The sequence below is a fragment of the Astatotilapia calliptera genome, chromosome 10, assembly GCF_900246225.1.
Source record: "Astatotilapia calliptera chromosome 10, fAstCal1.2, whole genome shotgun sequence".
Lineage (NCBI taxonomy): Eukaryota > Metazoa > Chordata > Actinopteri > Cichliformes > Cichlidae > Astatotilapia > Astatotilapia calliptera.
The window spans coordinates 12,797,892-12,816,691 of NC_039311.1; the positions used below are offsets into that span (position 1 = coordinate 12,797,892).

At 39.6% G+C, this 18,800-nt stretch overlaps 2 protein-coding genes across 14 annotated transcripts in view; both read right to left on the bottom strand.

The window, feature by feature from the left end:
- Window positions 1–782: 782 nt before the first annotated feature.
- Window positions 783–5,707, bottom strand: atf5a (activating transcription factor 5a). The gene is made up of 4 exons (XM_026181631.1): window positions 5,452–5,707; window positions 4,282–4,530; window positions 2,755–3,943; window positions 783–2,668 (listed from the first exon to the last, which is right to left on the bottom strand). The coding sequence occupies exons 2-4, from the start codon at window positions 4,421–4,423 to the stop codon at window positions 2,482–2,484; spliced, it is 1,518 nt and encodes a 505-aa protein (XP_026037416.1). The 5' UTR covers window positions 4,424–4,530; window positions 5,452–5,707; the 3' UTR covers window positions 783–2,481.
- A 9,119-nt stretch (window positions 5,708–14,826) lies between these two features.
- phldb1a (pleckstrin homology-like domain, family B, member 1a) overlaps window positions 14,827–18,800 on the bottom strand; it is a 29,582-nt gene continuing 25,608 nt past the window's right edge. For all 13 annotated transcript variants that reach the window (XM_026181619.1, XM_026181620.1, XM_026181618.1 and 10 more), the window contains 2 exons: window positions 16,355–16,440; window positions 14,827–15,782 (listed from right to left, as the gene is read on the bottom strand). In XM_026181619.1, the coding sequence (XP_026037404.1) occupies window positions 15,642–15,782; window positions 16,355–16,440 (227 nt within the window). In that variant the 3' untranslated portion in view covers window positions 14,827–15,641. The remainder of the gene's footprint in view (window positions 15,783–16,354; window positions 16,441–18,800) is intronic.

Sequence of the window (18,800 nt, forward strand, 5' to 3'; positions counted from 1 at the left end):
TAACGTCTCGGTTTGTGACAGCAAGCTGTTCTAATTTCACGAGAAAAAGGAAACGATGTAACTTCGTAAAAATCACGGTAGGTTTTCTTTTTCATCGATAAAATTGTCATAACAATAATTCAGTCTGTATAAAAGTGGCGAATGAGGAGTTTCATTCATTTCTGAGTTATGAGTATTTCTGCTGGCACCGCAGCGTGCTGTCGATTTTTGGAAAGCTTTTGTTTAGGTGTAGCGAACATTATTGATGGATTTTAAAAATGTTCCATATGCAGATCAACATGTGAATTTAGAGGCATTCGCATTTCAAAGCCCTTCGAGGTCTTCTAGAAGTCTGTGAATTTGGGCTAAATAAAGTAGAAAACAACGAAGCCGAATTTCCGAGGACTGGACGTCGAAAGCGTTTTTATGTGGTTTTATGTTAAATGTTGTATCGACTGAACTAGAAGAGATCGATACCCATGAAAGTTTTCAGTCCTCTCTGTATAACCGTCTGTCAGCTGTCTGCTCAGCGGGGCAGGGTGAGAAAAGAAGCGCTTGTCAGTGTCTGTCGGGCCCTGACCGGGCTTTACTTTGATTTCCCTTAAAAAAAAATAAAAATAAAATGAAAACCCCGCGGATTTATTAAATCCAAAAACCAAGCACTTATTTTCACGCTCAGGCCGCAGATTGTACTTCGGATAACGCAGACAAAAAATAAAAATAAATCCCAGTAAAAGCACCAAAAAGAAAAAGCACAGCGGGCCAAGTTGATGATACACTTTATTTTTTTTTAAAAGCAAAAAGATTGACATCAGACGAAGTTAATTTGTATCTATGATAAAATTGCGTTAAAAACACAACGCGCTAAATGTGCTGTTAGTACACACTTTTGGTTTAACCATCGGGATTGATAGTGCACCGCAGGGGGCTAAAAAAAAAAAAAAGAAGCACCAATTAAACCCCATAAATAATTACGATAGTTTCGCTGTTATATTCAAGATTGTCTTAAAATAAATATGCATAGAAAAACAACTATCCTTGGTATAAGCATGGAGCAAATGACAGTAACAATGATTATTTGCTTATATGAAAAAAAGAATTGAGACCTCTTACACCAAAGCTAAAGCTGCAAAAGCTTTAAGAAACAACAAAATTAGGATTTTTTTTTTCCCAATAATTTTATAGAAAGAAAAGGTTAACACACTCCACTCCCTGAACATACAAAAGTTGTTACAAATTAGTGCAGATCAGCCAGAGGCCTATAAAACTTATTGCTTTAACAAGCAGTTTAGAGAGAGAATTATTTCTGAAACCCTAAATTTTCTATTCCAGAGAGTACATTTATGCAAAGGCATGCAGAGGAAGGCTGTTAGAATGATACTAGTTACAATATTTGTACACATTTGGAAATAAAGAAAAAAACAACAGTTTTATATGAGGAAACCCTGCAAGCTTCAAGTCTGTAATCTCCTCCCGTGATTATCTACTGATGTTTGTAGAACTGGCGGATTAACATGTATCCTGAGCTGCAAAACAGATTGTACATTTTGCAAAATGCGAGGGAAGAATATCTTACTGCCACCACATGATAAAATGTTACACATTTAAAAATAATATGAAAAAAAACAGTTTTGGTCACAGAATGCATAATGCCGACATTATTTGAAGCCATTGCTAAAAGAAAGATAGCAAAGGTTATATTTGTTACATTTAAAGGGATGAAAATTAAACAAATGTAAATACAGAAGACAAAGTAATGTTTCCAACAAAGCTGGCTAAAATACTCTAAACATACAAATAAAATAATTCTGTTATTGACTGAAATAAACTGGAAGCAAATCAAATGTTTTACAGAAAAACAAACAACAAAATACACAATAAAGTTTCACGACTCTTTTGTACGTTAGCCGCTCTTTCTGCAATTGTAAAAGTCAAAGGATATTCAAGGTCAGTTCTAATAATTTTAGTATTAATGCCAATTAGTTTTTGCTGTTGCATAAACGCAGTTGATTTGAAATATTTGTCCACACTGAAATATCAACACCCAATAACGTGATCCAGCGACTGAGCATGAAAATAATTAAAAAAGAAAGAAAAAAAACCCCTCAAACAAACATGAGTTTCTATTGCTGACATCAATTTTAACGTAAGGCTATTACAAATATAAAACCTGCATAATGAGTTACATTACTTCTGAAATTACCTTATTTCAATAGTAGATTCACGAAGTGCGAGAGCTATCGAAAATGATTGTCATCTTAAAGCATTGCTATGCCACAGTGCCGGCTCAAGTGATTCGAGTACGAAAGCGATGGAAGAATTGGATAGTGTTGATTTAAAATGTAAAAAAGATTTCATATTAGCAAAGCATGCTTTTAACCCCTCGCTACAGAAAAAAAAAGAAAAAAAATTAACATTTGATTCAGGACAAACTTAAAGACAGAAAGAGCTGCTGATTCTCCCTGTTACGCTCTCTCTAAGTGTACTCGCAGAAGCTTGGTGTTACGCTGTTGTGTCCTGCTTAAGCCTTTGGCTACGGGCCTTGTAAACTTCAATCAGCAGGTCTTTAACGTACTGGATTTCACGTTCTACGGACTCTGCTTTGTCCCGGAGCTCCCGGTTCCTCCCTTCAAGGCAGTGCAGTTGTTCCTCCAAAGAATCGAGCTCCGCCCTTTTTCGCTGGCGATACCTGCATCGACCAAAAACGAAGACTCTGTGAAAATGTAAACTCGTGAAACTTTGATAACATTGACATTTCATCGAGAAGAATCTCACCTGTGAGCGGCAGTTTTGTTCTGATCTCTTTTCTTTTGTTTGCGCTCCCCGCCTTCACCTGGAATGATGTCCACTTCGTATTTCATTGCACAGTGGTCTTCCTTCAGCCGACATGCTTGTCTGTGCCCCGAAGATTCCAGGTTCAAACTATCCCTAGCCATTAAAAGACACTCTGGGCCCTGATCCTCAAGGAAATTACAGTGTAGATCATGCTGAGCTATCTGTAGACTCTCTGTTTTCACCTGCTCGTTGATGTTGCCCAAGAAGCTATGGTAGGCCTCAGACTGTGATGTTGTTGGAAGATAACAACCTTCGCTGCTCTCGGCTTTCCAAGAAACGGTGGCTTTTGTCACCTCCACACTAGTTTTGATACTGTTCAGCACATCACTGTTACCAGCACCTCCACTGACTTCCCTCATGCTATACATCAACAGATCCTCTTTCTTATGGGGGACCTCCAGTGATCCACCAAAGCCAAATCCACCACCAACAATCTTCCCACCACCTATCACATCTTGAGTGAAACAGCAATTTTTCTCTTCTTTTGGTATAACAGCACATCGTCTGAGCTCAACCGCACTACCCAAGCAGTAGCTTTTCCCTACCAACTGGTCGTCCTCTACACAGCCATAATTACCTGTAAGGGTCACAGCTGAGTTACCTGAGTTACTTCCTTTGGAACTCAACAAACTGCTGTCATAGCCTTCGCTGAACCTCGAACCATCAGGAACTCTTTTCCTACCACACCCACTGGGTCGACTGCAGCTATATGGGGCGTGTCTTGGAATTTTGGAGCGCCCAATGGGCCCGCCACAGATGCTGAGCAAGTCCAGTTCTCCGGTTGCCAAGGTAACAAGAAGTGGGCTGGATTCCGATTGGTTGGATGTAGCGTATGATGCGTATGGCAGCTGAGTGAATGGCGGAGGACCCGCAGGCAGTGGACCCCTGTCGCATTTTCCCAGCCTCGGCCCTTTCTCGGGCAGTGGCTCAGACAGGAAGTAGTCCTCTAGTTGGGCGAGTTCCTCTTGCAGCAGAGAGGTCATGACCTCCAAGTCAGAGGGCACCTGGATATCATTCTGAAGGGGTGAAGGGGGAAGGGAGGCATTAGTAGAGGAGGGAGGGGAAGGAGGGTTTGGGAGGTACGAGGAGAAATCCACTTCTTCCGTCATCCAGTCAGTGTTACCATCACCTATTGAGGAGGGGGGAAAAATTGCATCGGTTACAAGATGTTTGTCGGAAGGAAATAATGCTGCTAAAAAAAATAAAATAAAAAAATAACGTTCATGCAAAAAAAAAAAAAAATCCATCAGTGCACGAAGCAGTTTCCCAAAATAACAATCAGATTTATAATAATAATAATAATAAAGGCAAATCAGATTGGGGGGTTTTGCCGATAAAGTTGCAGCGTTTTAATATAACAGACGTAGCTAGTTTATTACTTACTGCTCAAGAAGGACGAATGTGCTGCAGTGCCGAGCCCACCTGAAATGAGGAAAAATATAAAAAAGCGTACACGCTGCAACTCACCAATTAAGTGCTGACTCTCCTCTGACACCTCCCCCCTGCACCCCTGTGATTGGCTGTGGTTAGCCTGTGGGTGAGAGAGAGCGAGGGGGTCTGCCGGGCAGACACGAAGAGTCTTCCAAACAGGCGCTGATGTTGCCATCATTTTGTCTGTTGGTGCTTTGATTCAGTCCAAGTCCAAGCATATGCTGAGAGCAAGCAGGGTCTGAGAGATGGGCCACAGTGAGCAGGTCTGGGTGAGCATAATGAAACCTAGAGGGTAAGCAGAAAGAAAAAAAGGGGGATCAGATATATCTGAGAAAGATACGGCGTACTCAGTCGACTAATGGGGATCATCAGATGGGATTCTGTCTGTGCTGCCCTCTGCAAGTTTCTCTGCATGGTTTTAATGAGAGGCAACAAAGAAAAAATCACTTTCTGGTCCTCACTTAATTCATTTTCACACAAATACACTTTTTCATCTTTTAAACAAAAAGGCTTTACAGTAAATACCAAATACTGAAAAGCAGAAAAGTACATTATTCCCAAAACCAAGCCTCAGATGTGACACAGTGGGTGATAGAAAAGTGGGAGCAGTGTCCTGTGGGCTTTAATCTGGCTCAAAGCAAAATTAACCTGACGTCCTCAAAACACGTGGGACCCAGTGACGCTGTCAAGGGCCCAACTGTTGACAAGAAGCACCACAAGAGCTACCTCTACTCTGTAGGTGAGCTGCCCTGCTGGTCAAAGAGGATGAATGCTGATGAGCTGCTTCCAATCGCATGTTCCTTTTAAAATTAATTACCAATTCTTTTTTTTAATCACTTAAACAGATTGGACTCGATTACAGCAATGAGAGCTAAATTAAACATTGAAAGATTAAACGCTGGAAGTGACAGACGTGATGTATCTCCAGTTAGTGCACAGACTGAAGGCAATACATTTAGAGTAGAGGAAAAATCAATAAAAATCAAACTAAAACTGACCACAAAGCAACCACAATCAGTCAAACTCCATGAGTGATCGTAGTTTAAAAATAAAAAAGAAGAAAAAAGATGTTTGAATTTGTCAAAAAGGTTCATTTAAAGCGACGAAACCAAACAAGATGTAGCCACTTTACACCAAAATGATAACAACAACAACAGCAACAACAAAACAGCTCTATGTACAGCCAGTAGAGAGACTTTCACTTACTCCATTCTTGCAGAAAAAATTGTAGAGCACTTGGGGGTGCGTTGCTAAAGCAAAGCACGACGACTTTTCGGGTCCAACAACTTAACAAAAGATTAAAGAGCCATATTTCAGCTCGGAATATCCTAGACAAGGCAAACAGAGAGAGGTGCTGCTTTGTTGTGGTCGACCTGTAAACTGAGGAGCCGCTTAATTGTGACAAAGCATCACTTCATTCACACCTAGCAACCGACTGCGTCACCGGGGTAAACCAGGCTCCTCCGCGCGTGCAGATCCCTCCGCCCCCTCCCTCCGCGGCTCACCCAAGGACGTCCCACACTCTCGCTGCCCACACTTTTATAAAAGTATTGAGCTACTTTTTTGTTGTTGTTTCTGTAAAAGTAACACAGCTGCTCATTCAGGTGAGTAATGCTATTATTTATAGTAATAAATATATAGATAATAAATATACTAATAAAAAAGAAAATACTAAATTCAAACTGTGCAATTCAAGATACAAATAACAACTGGTTTAAAAAGGGAATCTGAAAAGTAGCCTTTTAGCTAGACATTGTGCTAGTTTTTAAGCTCTAAAGGGTATAACCTCGTCTTTAAATTAAATAACGAAGTGAGAGGATTTGGTTTACGCGAACGCGATCTGTCGAGAAAACTACAGCTCAGACACTGTACTTTACAATAAGGCGTGCCGCTGTTTTGTTTAAAGCGCTATATGGCTCATAACACACTTTGTTGTTTAGAAGAAGTCTGTTGCATCTCCGTTGCATCAGTGGTCCACGAACAGTACCATTGGCTGCACGGGCTCAGACTGTCGTTCTGTGATTGGCTCAAAACGGCTACTTCTGAAATATGATTGGTCGGTGGTAGGCAAGGCAAAGCACCACCGTGTTGTCATCTTTCTCTCTCCCTCTGTCTGCAGTGCAGACTGTGCACATGTTTCATGTCAACAAACCGGGCGTGGAGGTCGGTGCTGCAGTTTTTGAAAGCAGAGAATATCGTTGACACTTTGTGATACAGTTTAAACAAACTCAGACACTGATACAGCATTCAGCTTGTAATGACTTAATCTGGCCGATTATGTCGCGATAACTAATGAACATGCAGCATATATCATTTATTACATAATTTAAATTAGAAAGTACTTAGAATTACATAATTGCTAGTCACCGTTGTGGATGTAATGTCTCTGTTTTATTCGTTTATTTTAATTTAGCTTGCAACTACTCTATTGTGATTATGTCTCATTTCACTTTTATTTTGTTGACTTGTTCATTTGTCTACCCAAAGCTTCCCAGGTGCAAAATTACACTAAGTCAGTGAATAATGGAAGATAAATTATTCATCCCTTGTGGTTGGCTGTCAGCCTAATACACTTTGCGAATCCTTATTTTTGTGACTAATTTGGTGAGACACAGCTGGTGGAACTAAATGAAGTTACTGGTAATGACTGTCAATTACATTTATGTTAGGAATAAAGCTTTGTTTTCCTCCTTTCAGCAAATCCCGAAGCTGAGCAAGTGTGCTGTTCTCCTGTTGCTATAGTAATAGCGGACACTGCCCCCTATTTTAGACTTGTTGTCTGGTTGCTGTTGCCATGGGATTTGCATCTCTCTCTTTTTCCCTTTCTCTCTCTCTCTCTCTCTCTCCCCCTACTGTTTTCCTTTTACCTCACATTTGTTTTGGCACTCCTAACAACCCAGCCATTCTCCATCCTATTTGCTGAGTTGCATTTCTGTTACTCTATCATTTTACCAAAACCAACAGGTTTATTTCCAGCTTTGCTGAATTAATAAATTGATTTGGCACTATGATTTAGCCTCTAATAGATTTGTCCACAGAGAAGCATGTCTGTGCATTGAGTGAACATCTGAAAGTCGAATCGATCGCACAGAATCACATTATCCAGGATGGCTCCAGGGGAAGTTGTTTTCACACCAAGTGAAACATGTTCTTTGAAAAAGACCAGATGAAATTGAATTTGAGTGAAATGTCCCAAGTCTAATATACGCTGTCCGTCTGTGTCGATCTGATGCCTTTAAAAGGATGGCCCTGTTACAGCGGCGCTATTCAGCAAAACGCCCACCATGTGGTTGTTACCATAGGAGTGGAGCTCTGAGAGATTTGTAGAAAGGCAGCCTGATGCAATCGAGATAAATGTGGTCGTAATGGAGACCAGATTGAGATACTAGTAGCTGGTGAAGTTGGCAGGTCTCCCGGGAAAATCGCTGACTGCTCTCTCTGTCTGTATTAATTGGTCCACTGAGGGATTCCTGTTTGCGCATCATGAGAGAAATCTAAGGTGCTCCTTATGACAGCATGGCTGGATTTCCCTGCAGTCTCCACTATTAAGTACAGTTTCCTCTGTCATTATTTAGGAAGACATGTAAAATGTGTTATTTGCGCAGCAAAACACCTTCATGTCTCCCCCTCCTTCCTCTGGAAAATCTTAACAACCTCAGTATCCATTTGCAAAAACTGGAATAGATCAACTTTCCGACTTGTTAAAACAACACAGGAAAACGAGCCAAAGTAAACAACTCTGGATCAAACTAGACTTCAGATACTCTTGAAATATTTATTGTCGGTTTTTCTATAGCGGGAGTTGGAAGTCCATCACTCGATACCCAAATTCATTGTCTGAATATTGTGGATGAGCAGAGAAGTCAGAAAAGTCAATGCTGCATGCCAAGTGCATGTATGGCACGTTAGTAAGGGTTACACCATCATTTCATCATCATCTCTCTCAGAATTTATTGTCCTCAACTTTTGCCCCTCTTTGAACATACGAAGAAAACATGGAATTCAGTTACGACTTGTGAATGGAAGCCTCTCAGAGGGGATTTGTGGACGTTTCTGTGTGTGTTCAGCCTGCTGATCACTTGAATTTGTTTTTCGGTTTGCCGTGAAAACATGTAATCAAGTCTCAGGAAAGTGACAAGCATAGTATAATTTTTCATTCACGGATGTTTAAAGCAACTTCATTTGCATTCAGCTGTGACAGATAGGAACCAGTCAGTCATAGGGTTCTGTTTATTTGCTATTCCTCAAGGACTTCGTGGTATATTAGAGGTGTTTGATGTAAAGAACTCACTACAGCATCTGCTTTGTCTTCCTGTGGGATCTCACAGCTTTTAGTAGATCACTCATACCTAACTCCAACTTCTGAAAGCATGTTGAATGAAGCCGTGCGTGGCATACAGTGTAAGGTCTGTAAAAGAAAACAGTGCTACAATAACAGCAGGACAACAAAGAAAGTAAACGAATTGTTGCATATCACAGCTTTTTATTCATACTTATTGTCCGTGCATCACTTGTGTTCTCCAGAATTTCAGCTCTTTAAGCAAATGGGTCCCAAGTGGTTCCTCTGTGTCATTTACAGCACTCAGGCTGTGTGATGCTGCGCTGCAGAAACATTTAAAACCCCTGAGGCTCAGCGTCTGTCACCTATGAGTTTTACACAGCCGATAACCATCCAGGCCATATGCTTCGTGCTCATGAAAAAACTTAAACTGTTCACTCATCAGAGCTTAAGTTAACTCGTGCTGAACTTTGAATTCTAATTGTTAGTTTGGTAAGGCATGTTAACACTAGTTTACAATGTTATCTTCCATTGTTTGACTGTTTGTCATGGGGTCTCTGCTTTCTGCAAAGTCACTTTATTTAACAGTATATTTGCAAGCAAACAGTCCTTTACTTTGATGTGGAGCATAAGACAAAGTGTTAAGTGTTAAGCAACATAAAGACAAAAGAAATGCATCCACTCACTGACCACTTTATTAGATGCACTTTACTAGTTGGAACCCCCATTTTTTAAAATTCTTTGTTTCGATTCAACAAGGTGCTGCAAACATATTGACATGACAGCATCACACAGTTTAGCAGTTTTAAGGCTGCACAACCACGATGTTATTCTTCACGTCCCAAAGACGCTCTACTGAACTGAGATCTGGTGGCTGTGAAGGCCATTTGCATACAGTGAACTCATTTTCATGTCCAAGAAACCAGTTTGAGGTTATTTGACATTTTTCATGATATTTTTTCCCCATTCAAAGCATCCATCAGAAGATGCGTATGCTGTGGTCCCAAAAGAATGGCTATGGTCAGCAGCAATACTCTAGTAAGCTGTCGAGTTTAACTCATGCTTACTTGGTACTAAGTTGTCCAAAGTGTGCTTTTACCTCATTACAACACTACAGGCAGCCTAAACTGTTGAAACAGGACATAATGGATCCATGCTAACACATTGTCTACACCAAATTATGACCCTACCCTCTAAATGTGGCAGCAGAAATTACGACTCCTCAGAACAGGCAACACATTTCCAATCTGCTGTTGTCTGATTTTGTCAAAATCCAAATTGTAGCTTCAGTTTTCTGACTGACATCTTTTGCGGTCCCATTTGCTTCAAGGTTTGGCACGTTCATTCAGAGATATTCCTCTGCATATCTCAGTTGTAATAAGTGGTTATTTGAGTGATTCTTGTCTTTCTATTAGCTTGAAGCAGTCAGATTGTGCTCCTCTGCCTTCTTGCTTCAACCAGCCATTTTTACCCAGAGAACTGAGGCTCACTGCATGTTTTCTCTTTTTCAGATGATTCTCTGTAAACCCTAGAGATGGTTAGAGAGATGTTGGAAAATTCCAGTAAATCAGCAGTTTCTGAAATGCTGATACCAGCCCATCAGGCATCAATAATCATACCATGGTCAAAGTCACCTAAATCACATTTTTTCCTCATTGTGATAGTCAGCTGGAACTTCAGCAGGTCGTCTCGGTCATCTCGACATGCCTAAATGCATTGATTTGCATGTAATTGGCTGGTTAAATATGTGGGTTAACATTTAGTTGAGCAAATGAACCTTTAAAGAAAAACAAGTGACCAGCGAGTTTAATTCTGCATCTAAAAATCGGAGCAGCAGCATATTTAATTTATGTCATGTTCCAGGTATGTGCTGATATTTTCCTGTTAATGAAGAGTGATGTAATAGCTTGACTTTCTAAAAAGAATTTTTTTCATACCTGCAATAGCACTAAAGAGCCTGTTTTAAGGTAGTGAAAATACTACTAGAGGTGCAGAACATTTCAAATTAAATTGAATTATTCTTGAAACACCGCTACATTGTATCCAACTTAAACCTGTCAGCTGACCTTAATACGGGAAGTCATGTCACGCAAAGTTTAACTTATTCAGTTTTTCTTACTCACTGCTTAATGGTCATTTTCATCAGTAATATTTCTAAACATTGTTAAAAGTGGTTATGATGCTGATATTTTTTGACATAATTTAACCGTAACTGTTACAACATGACCAGTTTTTATGGTTTCTTCATTCTGTTTCTACAGTTTCTTCAGTTTTTTCTATTTTTTTCTGCTTTTCTTCATACGATTCTTTCACATCATTATATATCACTTCCTTCTCTTTTTTTTTTTCACCTTATGCATGTCTTTATTCCTTTATTGTACTTTGTCACATTTGGCTTGTAACTCCTGATTTTTCCTCAGCATTTCATGAAGTGCACGCTTTTTATGTGTTTCCATCATCACTTCTCTTTATGCATGTCACCATTTCTCAGAACCTAAACTGTATATCGGTCCATATTTTCTCCAGGTGTTCCTTCTCCTCCTCTGTTTCAGTGTTTTTGTCTTTTGCTTTGTTATAAAATACTCACAGTTCTGTATTTTTCCTCTCGGAGTCTTGGAGAATACTCTGCATTTCTCTCTGTGTTTCTTCCTGTTGTTCCCTCTCTTTCTTTTTTCTGCATTTCAGTGTTACTTTGTAGTGCTTCATCAAACATTACTTGCAACCCTTCTTCTTTTTTTCCCCATGTCTTGGAGCTTACACTGCAGTATTCAGTGTATTTCCTCCTGTTGTTCCTTCTCTTTGTGCATTTCTGTATTCTTTGCAGTGCATTTTTTCAAGCTCCCTCTCTCACCCGCTCCCTTTTTACTGTCTGAGTGTGTCGATTCACTTTTCCCGTTGAGCTTGGCTGGCACACCTGTTTTCAATCAGGAGTTACCTGTGCATAAAAGAACCAGCTCTTCATCAACTCATCACCAGCTTGTTACAGCATGCAGTACAATAGCTAGTCTAGCTCTAGGAAGTCTTGTTGACTATTTTCTCCATCTGCTTTGGATCCCCTCTGGTATTCTCGTCTGCATTCCCTTGTTCAGGGGAACAAACAGTCTCTGTGAAAAGAAAACCTGTCTGCAAGAAAACTCACTTGTGGACACTCGCCTACCTGCCCACTCAAACCTCTTATGTAATAAAACTAGTGAGGCTGGTACCTCTCTCAATGCTTGCTTATGGGTCCAAAAACCTTACCAGTTATGACAGTTATGATAAACGGAACCAAAATCTGTGTCCGTTATGGTGGGAGACGTGTAATGTCTGTTAAATAGGGAAATTCTGATTGAAAGTTGTGGCCACTGTTTTAAAGGAGGGAATGTGGATGGGACTAGATGACCTTCAGCAAATATTTCCTTTAGGGCCTCTGTGGTGTCTCCGAAGTGCAGACACATGACTCATCAGACTAGGCAAGTTTTTTATTTTTATTTTTTTTAACTTCTGTTGTCCAATTTTGATGAGCCTGTGTGAACTAAAGCTTCACTTTCCAGTTCTTAGCTGACAGAAGTGGCACATAGCGTGGTCTTGTGCTGCTAAAACCCATCTGCCTAATTAGTGGTTATTTAAGATACCGTTGCCTAGGGCTGTTCGATATAACGATATATATCGGATGACGACATAAAGACGTCTATCGTTTCATTTTACGCTATCGTTTGTTTCGTGGTGTCGCAAAATAAACTGTTTACGGCAATATTTTTTCATCGTTTTGATGGTCACTGTAGTGGCTATATTAATTTCTTACAGTTCTCTCTTTCTCTTATATTTTATATAACCACACTACAGACGGACAAGCGCCTGTTTTTATGCGTTGTCGTTAGCAACAAGACGGTAACACCATAGCGTGTCCGCTTGTTTATGTTCCACACAAACCTTTCACAATAAAGCTCAAGATCCTGTTGAGACTTTTCAAAATAACTTGAATCACGTGAAAGAGCAGATTATTTACGGATGAGAAGTAAAAAAAAGAGCCGCCAGGTGCTAAAAAATAAACCTTAGACTTAAACGTTAGAACAGGCTTTTCCCCGCAGCACGCCGTGTAATAAATACTCACTCAATACTCAAAATGTGTAGTTTCATGCATCTGTTAAAACACTCGACTCCAGCTACATGACGCGCACCTGGAAACACTTCACGCAAGTCGAGCTGCCCGAGATTCACAGAATTTACAGAAAATGTTACATTTGTGTGATTTATATCGTTATCGGGACGATGGAATTCTTATATCGGGATATGAGATTTTGGTCATATCGCACAGCCCTACCGTTGCCTTCCTTTCAGATTGAAGCAACCTGGCTATTTTCCTCTGACATCACCTTTCTTCCTCATTCTGATGCTCACTTTAAACTTAAAGCTCTCATGACCATGTCTAAAAGTTTTAATGGATTTAGATGTTGCCATGTGATTGGTTCATCAGATATGTGGGTTAGCAAGCAATTGAAAAGGGTTACCTATGGGTGAATATACAGTTCCTTTTATATCTCAGATTATCAAAAAATCAATGCACATGTAAAGTGTGATTTTATTTAGTTATCAGAACACAAAGAATTATTACCCCACAGTGGGGGTGCCGTTGTGATGTGTCTCTGTTTTTGTTGTCCTCATTAGGTCAACATTGGCGCGTTTCCCCTCTGGATATTTTTTACACATTGTGCTGTGCGTACTGTGAAATCTGGAGAGAGAGAAAACAACAACAACAATGTAATCGAATGCTTTGTATCTATTGTGTAGCCTGTTTTTGAATTAATAACTGTCGGTTTACATCCCCTTCAAAGAAAGCGAAGATGATTTGTTCAAAGCAGTAAACACTGTGAGTGCAACTTTCGCCAGTGTATCAGATGCATTTAGTGAAGGATGCTTTCATGTGTGATGTCTGAGCCTGCGTGTGTGCAGAGGGGGGAGTGTGTTAGGGGTTGGGCAGGAGATTTTTCGCTTTAATCTCCTAAATTAATCCGAACTCACATGTGGATATGAAAACTTATAAATTACAAATGCCTGCGCTGAAGTGTTGTGAAGGATGTGAGAGCGGAGATCTTTGACAGGAGATGCTAAAAAACCTTCCCCCTGAGCTGACAGATGTTTTCATTTCGTCAGATATTTTCGGTTGTCTTGAGACGAGGCTAATATCTCCTATTAATATTGACAAAATCGTGTAAGACCTTTGCTAATTCACAGCGTCGACGCTCTCATTTGTGTGATAAAGGCCTTGGGAAAAAGACCAGTGTGAGCGGGAGAGTGTGGGGAAATCACCCCCTGTTTCATTAATATTTCACCAACAATAAGGCTGGGTGTCACTCTTGCTCGTCACCACGGTAATGAGCGAGCGCTGCCCTCTTAAAGATCTGTTTATTATTCAGCTGGGCACAGCAAAGACTCAGAAGTACTGAATGGCACGATGTGTGAAAATCTCTCCCAAGGTCAGCCAAATGCAAATGGTGTGAATGATATTAGTGAAGCGGCAGAAGTTATTAGTAGGAATCATTGGCTGCATTAAACTGAGGGTGCTCATTTCAGTCGACATCGCTGCACACAACATGTTTTTCACTTTAGACCAAGAAATTAAGAATTAACATTTCAAGTGCTGAATCGAATCAGTACCTGTCAGCAGCAAGGTGTGTTTCCCTGATTACCTGCACATTTGCTGAATATCCCCCTGGTCCCTGGAGTCAATTAATCATACCGCCCTGTCACAGGTTAATAGTAATCTGCACTTGCACCTTTAGAAAATTTGAACACGAGAAGATCCGCTGTGTAGATGTGAGGAATTTTTACTCTTAAGCGCCCACTTTGTGGGAACTTCATGAACATGGTTTTACAGTACGTGATTTGAAATTTCTTAATATTGAATCATGCATGTAAAGTCGCATGTAATTTCCCTTCATGTTTTTTTTTCCTTTTTTCATTTCCATGTCTCCCACCTAGTGCAAAGTGAGCGATATAATTAATTACGCTGCCCCAAAAATACAAACACAAAAAATACGGCTTCAGTGTTTCTTTTGTACTTGATCAGAGTTAACGAGCCAATTTAACTCATTAAACCACCTGATTGTTCTCATGTAAATAGACCCGTTGTAACGTTTTAAAAATGAACACCTTTGTGAATGTAAGCAACAAATTGGGGCGTGCGGGTTTTATTTATAGAAAGCTGGTAATTAACTTGTGTGGGAGACACGCTAATTAAGGAAGAAGTGCTAACTGAATGCATCCAGTTTAGGCAATTTGTCAGCAGCGTAGTGCTTTATGAGGCAAAAAGCAACAAAAGATACATCATATAGTTTTGTTTATTACACGTAGTTTTACAATCCTGTTATATAATTTATGATTCTTATTAAAATCATATTATTAGAATTTAACTTGACATAGTACAGACATATTAAAGCTGTGTTATTAGCCTAAATGAGAAGCTCCTGGAACAATACATAAAGTGGTATTAACACTTGTGTAACAAAAAAAGAACAAATCTTGCACAGCATTACAAGTATTTGGCACCAAATAATATGCGTCTCAATAATATATTTCAGAGTAGCTGCTTGTAAGTTGTTTTTACTGTATAGTTGTTGTTTTGTAATACTGAGAGGCTATTTTGTAATATGAGAAAAGTTAACAAAGGGAAAAAGTACAAATGTATCAAAAAGGTTAGAGTGATAAAACTGCATGCATAGATCGGCTTCAAAGGTGTAAACAGGTTGAGCTTATATAAAGTAAGAATAAAGTATCGTATTGTAAATATTAACAGTACATTTGGTACTCGAATGTGATTGATGTTGCTGAGAAGTCCCTCGTGAATCTACTGGCAGGCTACTCAAAGTGTTTTTTTTTCTTCTACTCACACAGCTAGGTGAAAGATAAATACAACTCTCATAATCACTGAAATGCACCCTTGTCATGAGTGAGCCCTCATCTGCTCAAAGGCATCTGGCCCAAGGTTATTCATCCCTTTAAAAGTCCATCCGTTACACGCTGTCAAGCTGTTTGATTCCAGTCCCGGATGCGGCAGGGAGCAGCTCAGGTTGGCTCGCAGGTGTCTGGGTGCTCGCTTGGTTTCCGACATCAACCAGATCGCTCACCCAGTGGTCCCTCAGCTCATGAACTGCGTATAGCCCTCTGCACCCGTTACTATGACATCCATCCAGATCCTCATGGCCTCAGGGGACGGGGCCACCATATAGTAAAGCCGGTCATGAGTTTTCACGCAGAAGGTCAAAGATGGAGTGGGGCTCTGTGAAATCAAAGAGGAGGGGGATTTTATCGAGCAAAAACTGAAAGCTGCACCTGTTGCTTTTTCCAGACGTTTTTCAGAACAACAAAAAATATAAAAATGAGTTAAAACAGTTAAAACAAACTCTGGCTGTAGTCTGTTTCAAACAAAAAGTAAACTAAAAGAAAAATGACTTGAGCATGGTGAACCTTTTGTGGGAGAAGTTGAAATAATGACAGAATGACAAAAATATTCCAGTCTTATCTGAACCTTTAGATCCCCTGAAAATTTTAAAAGGCAGATATTTGTTAAATCTGCCTTTTGAAAAGTAAGTTACACAGAAATGTTGCTTTATACTAAAGTTGCAGTCTCTTTTTTAAAGGCAGTATTGCTTGTTAAAATAATGTAACATAATGTAAAGTAATGTATCTAATTTAAAATCTGTACTTAAAAATGATGGCTGCGATTTTAAAAAACACGCCGTATAAAGCGTTGTTCTGGAGTTTAACGCATCACACACAAATCCACCTTTCATGAATTTATACTTGATTATCATGCATGCAAAAAAAAATGCAAAACAAAGGAGTGTTTACCTTAGTGGCGCTGCGTAGGTGATCGTAATAAACCTCTTCAATCGCCTGAAAGTAAATGAGCCCTTTCAGCTTGGTCTCATGCTTGTCTGAGAGAGAGAAAAGGAAAATAAATATATTAAAAGACATTACATTACATCTTGTACTGATGCAAGACCTCTGCCAGCCCAAGCGCCTTACGGCAGAATCAGCCAAGGATACATCGGTGATAATATGAATGGACCGATTGCGTTTATTCTCACCTGAAGACGAGGGCAGACATTCAGTGACAAAATACATTTCACATTTTAATATGTGGTCTATTTTTCATGTTTTAGCCATTCAATCCTAATATAGGAAAGACTAAATATAAATAAAATAAATAACTGGGGTGAGTGTGAGTCCCAGCAGAAACGCGGATGGCTGAAGGATCAAGGAGCATAAAAGCTAAATGATATAGCAACTCATTCAAGCTAAGACTGAACTGTAAAAAAAAAAAAAAAACTACACTAGTGTGACTTTAAGACTGTCTTCACTCTAAAACGCAGAAATTAATCTGTTGGTAATTTATATTTAAGTTTAACATAGTTTCAGAATGGAGCCCGAAACTGAGAGTTTGTAGCTGTTGCTGATTTTATAAAATTACATAAAACCATAATACACCATAAATACAAAGGTATGGGAAATTCACAGTGTAGATGTACATGTTGATTCCTTGAGTCCTTGGGTTTTATGTGCATGTTTCTCCTTTTTGTTATTATGACGTTTTTGGTACATTTTTCCATCTCACTTGACTTAATAGAACTTAATTCAAAGGCTCAAAGCAATTTATTAGTAAAAGCCAGATATTTTTTAAAGTGTGGGGTTTGTTTGTTGCATTGGATCACCTTACACAGAAATGCCCTTTTCTCTTATCTTAGTCCTATAACTTAAATCTAGATGGAGAAATCAGGCAAAAATGAGGAAAAAGGTGTTTAATGTTTTTTTTCCCAGCAACACATAATCCATGAATAGGTATGAGCAGCGCCGTATCAGAGTAAAAGTTAATTAAAAGTGGGAGTCTATTTCAAGCTATGCCTGAAGTCTTTACCATCCTATTAATTTGACTTGTTTTCTTCAGTTGTACTTTCTGGATTGTCTCTGTGTTTTCCTTTTTTTTTCCCCTCCTGGCGAGGTTAAGAATTTTTATAAATCTTAAAAGGAAAGTCTCTTTTGAATACTACATTTGATCCTTCTGTTCAACATTTCCCTTGAAGCAGGTCAGACCTTCTGTCCAGTCCTTTGGATTTGTGTTCTGTACCCACAGGATGGCTTTAAGCGTTTTAAAATCACTAAGTGAAACCTGCATATGAAGCTCATCAGATACAGTTGATGGTTTTTTCTAGTTTGGGGCTAAACTATTTGCCGTTGAGTGTGAAGGAGTTCTTCAAATAAAATCTGCTAAAAGAGTTTCTGGATTCCAGTCTTGTTCAAATAAACAGTGGTCTATTTCATTCAGTCTCTTTCATGCAAACTGGAGTGCCCAACTGAGAACCAAACATCCACCAACAATTAAAAGCGGTCTTTTGAAATGCGTCCGGCACTTCTTCTTGCTTTTCCTTTTCCATAAAGTCAAATCTGCTTAGTAATGAGATAAATGTTTTTGAAATGTGAGTTTCGTTTTATTAGTCACGAACAAGCCAGGAGCTAGCCTCCTCCCCAAGAAAAACACATCCAGAGAAAGTATTGCATCTTATTTCATCACCGTCATCACCATCATCTTCGTCAGGAGTGAGGGGGTGAAAAGGCTAGGCAAGTGAGTGGGGAGAGCGAGAGGAGCAAAGAGAACGGGGTAATGAAAACACACTCGGGTTCTATTTTGAACTTGACTGTAAAATAATGGCTCAAAAACGCTTGTGAATTATTCAGAAAACGAACTGTTCTCAATTCGAATTCAGAGGGCAGTGTGATAGACGCCAATTACAAACTGGCTTCAGTTTCAACGCACAGGAACGAGGCGAAGAACTCCACTTAGGAGCGGCTTTAATTAGCAGTCGCTTGCAGGTGAATCAACACAGAAGTGTTTGGGACACTTTTACACTCATGTGTGCTTCTCAGAGGAGTCTCTGCACTGCTGTGGGGTGAATTGGATAAATCAGGTCAGGGTCTGGTGTACAGTAAGGAACCTTTCTACCAAATAAGGAACAGAGGGGTAGTTTGATCACTTAATGCTGAAAGTTTTTTCCGTGAATGAGGCTAGAGGCTAACTTGACACAATGTGATCCTTCTGCAGAGACATAGAGTCATCCTGTTAGTCCTTCACGCTGTGAAGTTTTGTTGGTGATGAAAGCACTGAGTAGTGTTTAACGGAGCTCAGCAGGAGCAAGAAGAAAGGGTGGATGAAAGTTTTTCACTTTAGTTGCTCTTGAAGTGCCATGTGAAGATACTGAAGTGGACTTTGAAAGACAAAGTGTAATTTGATTGGACAGAT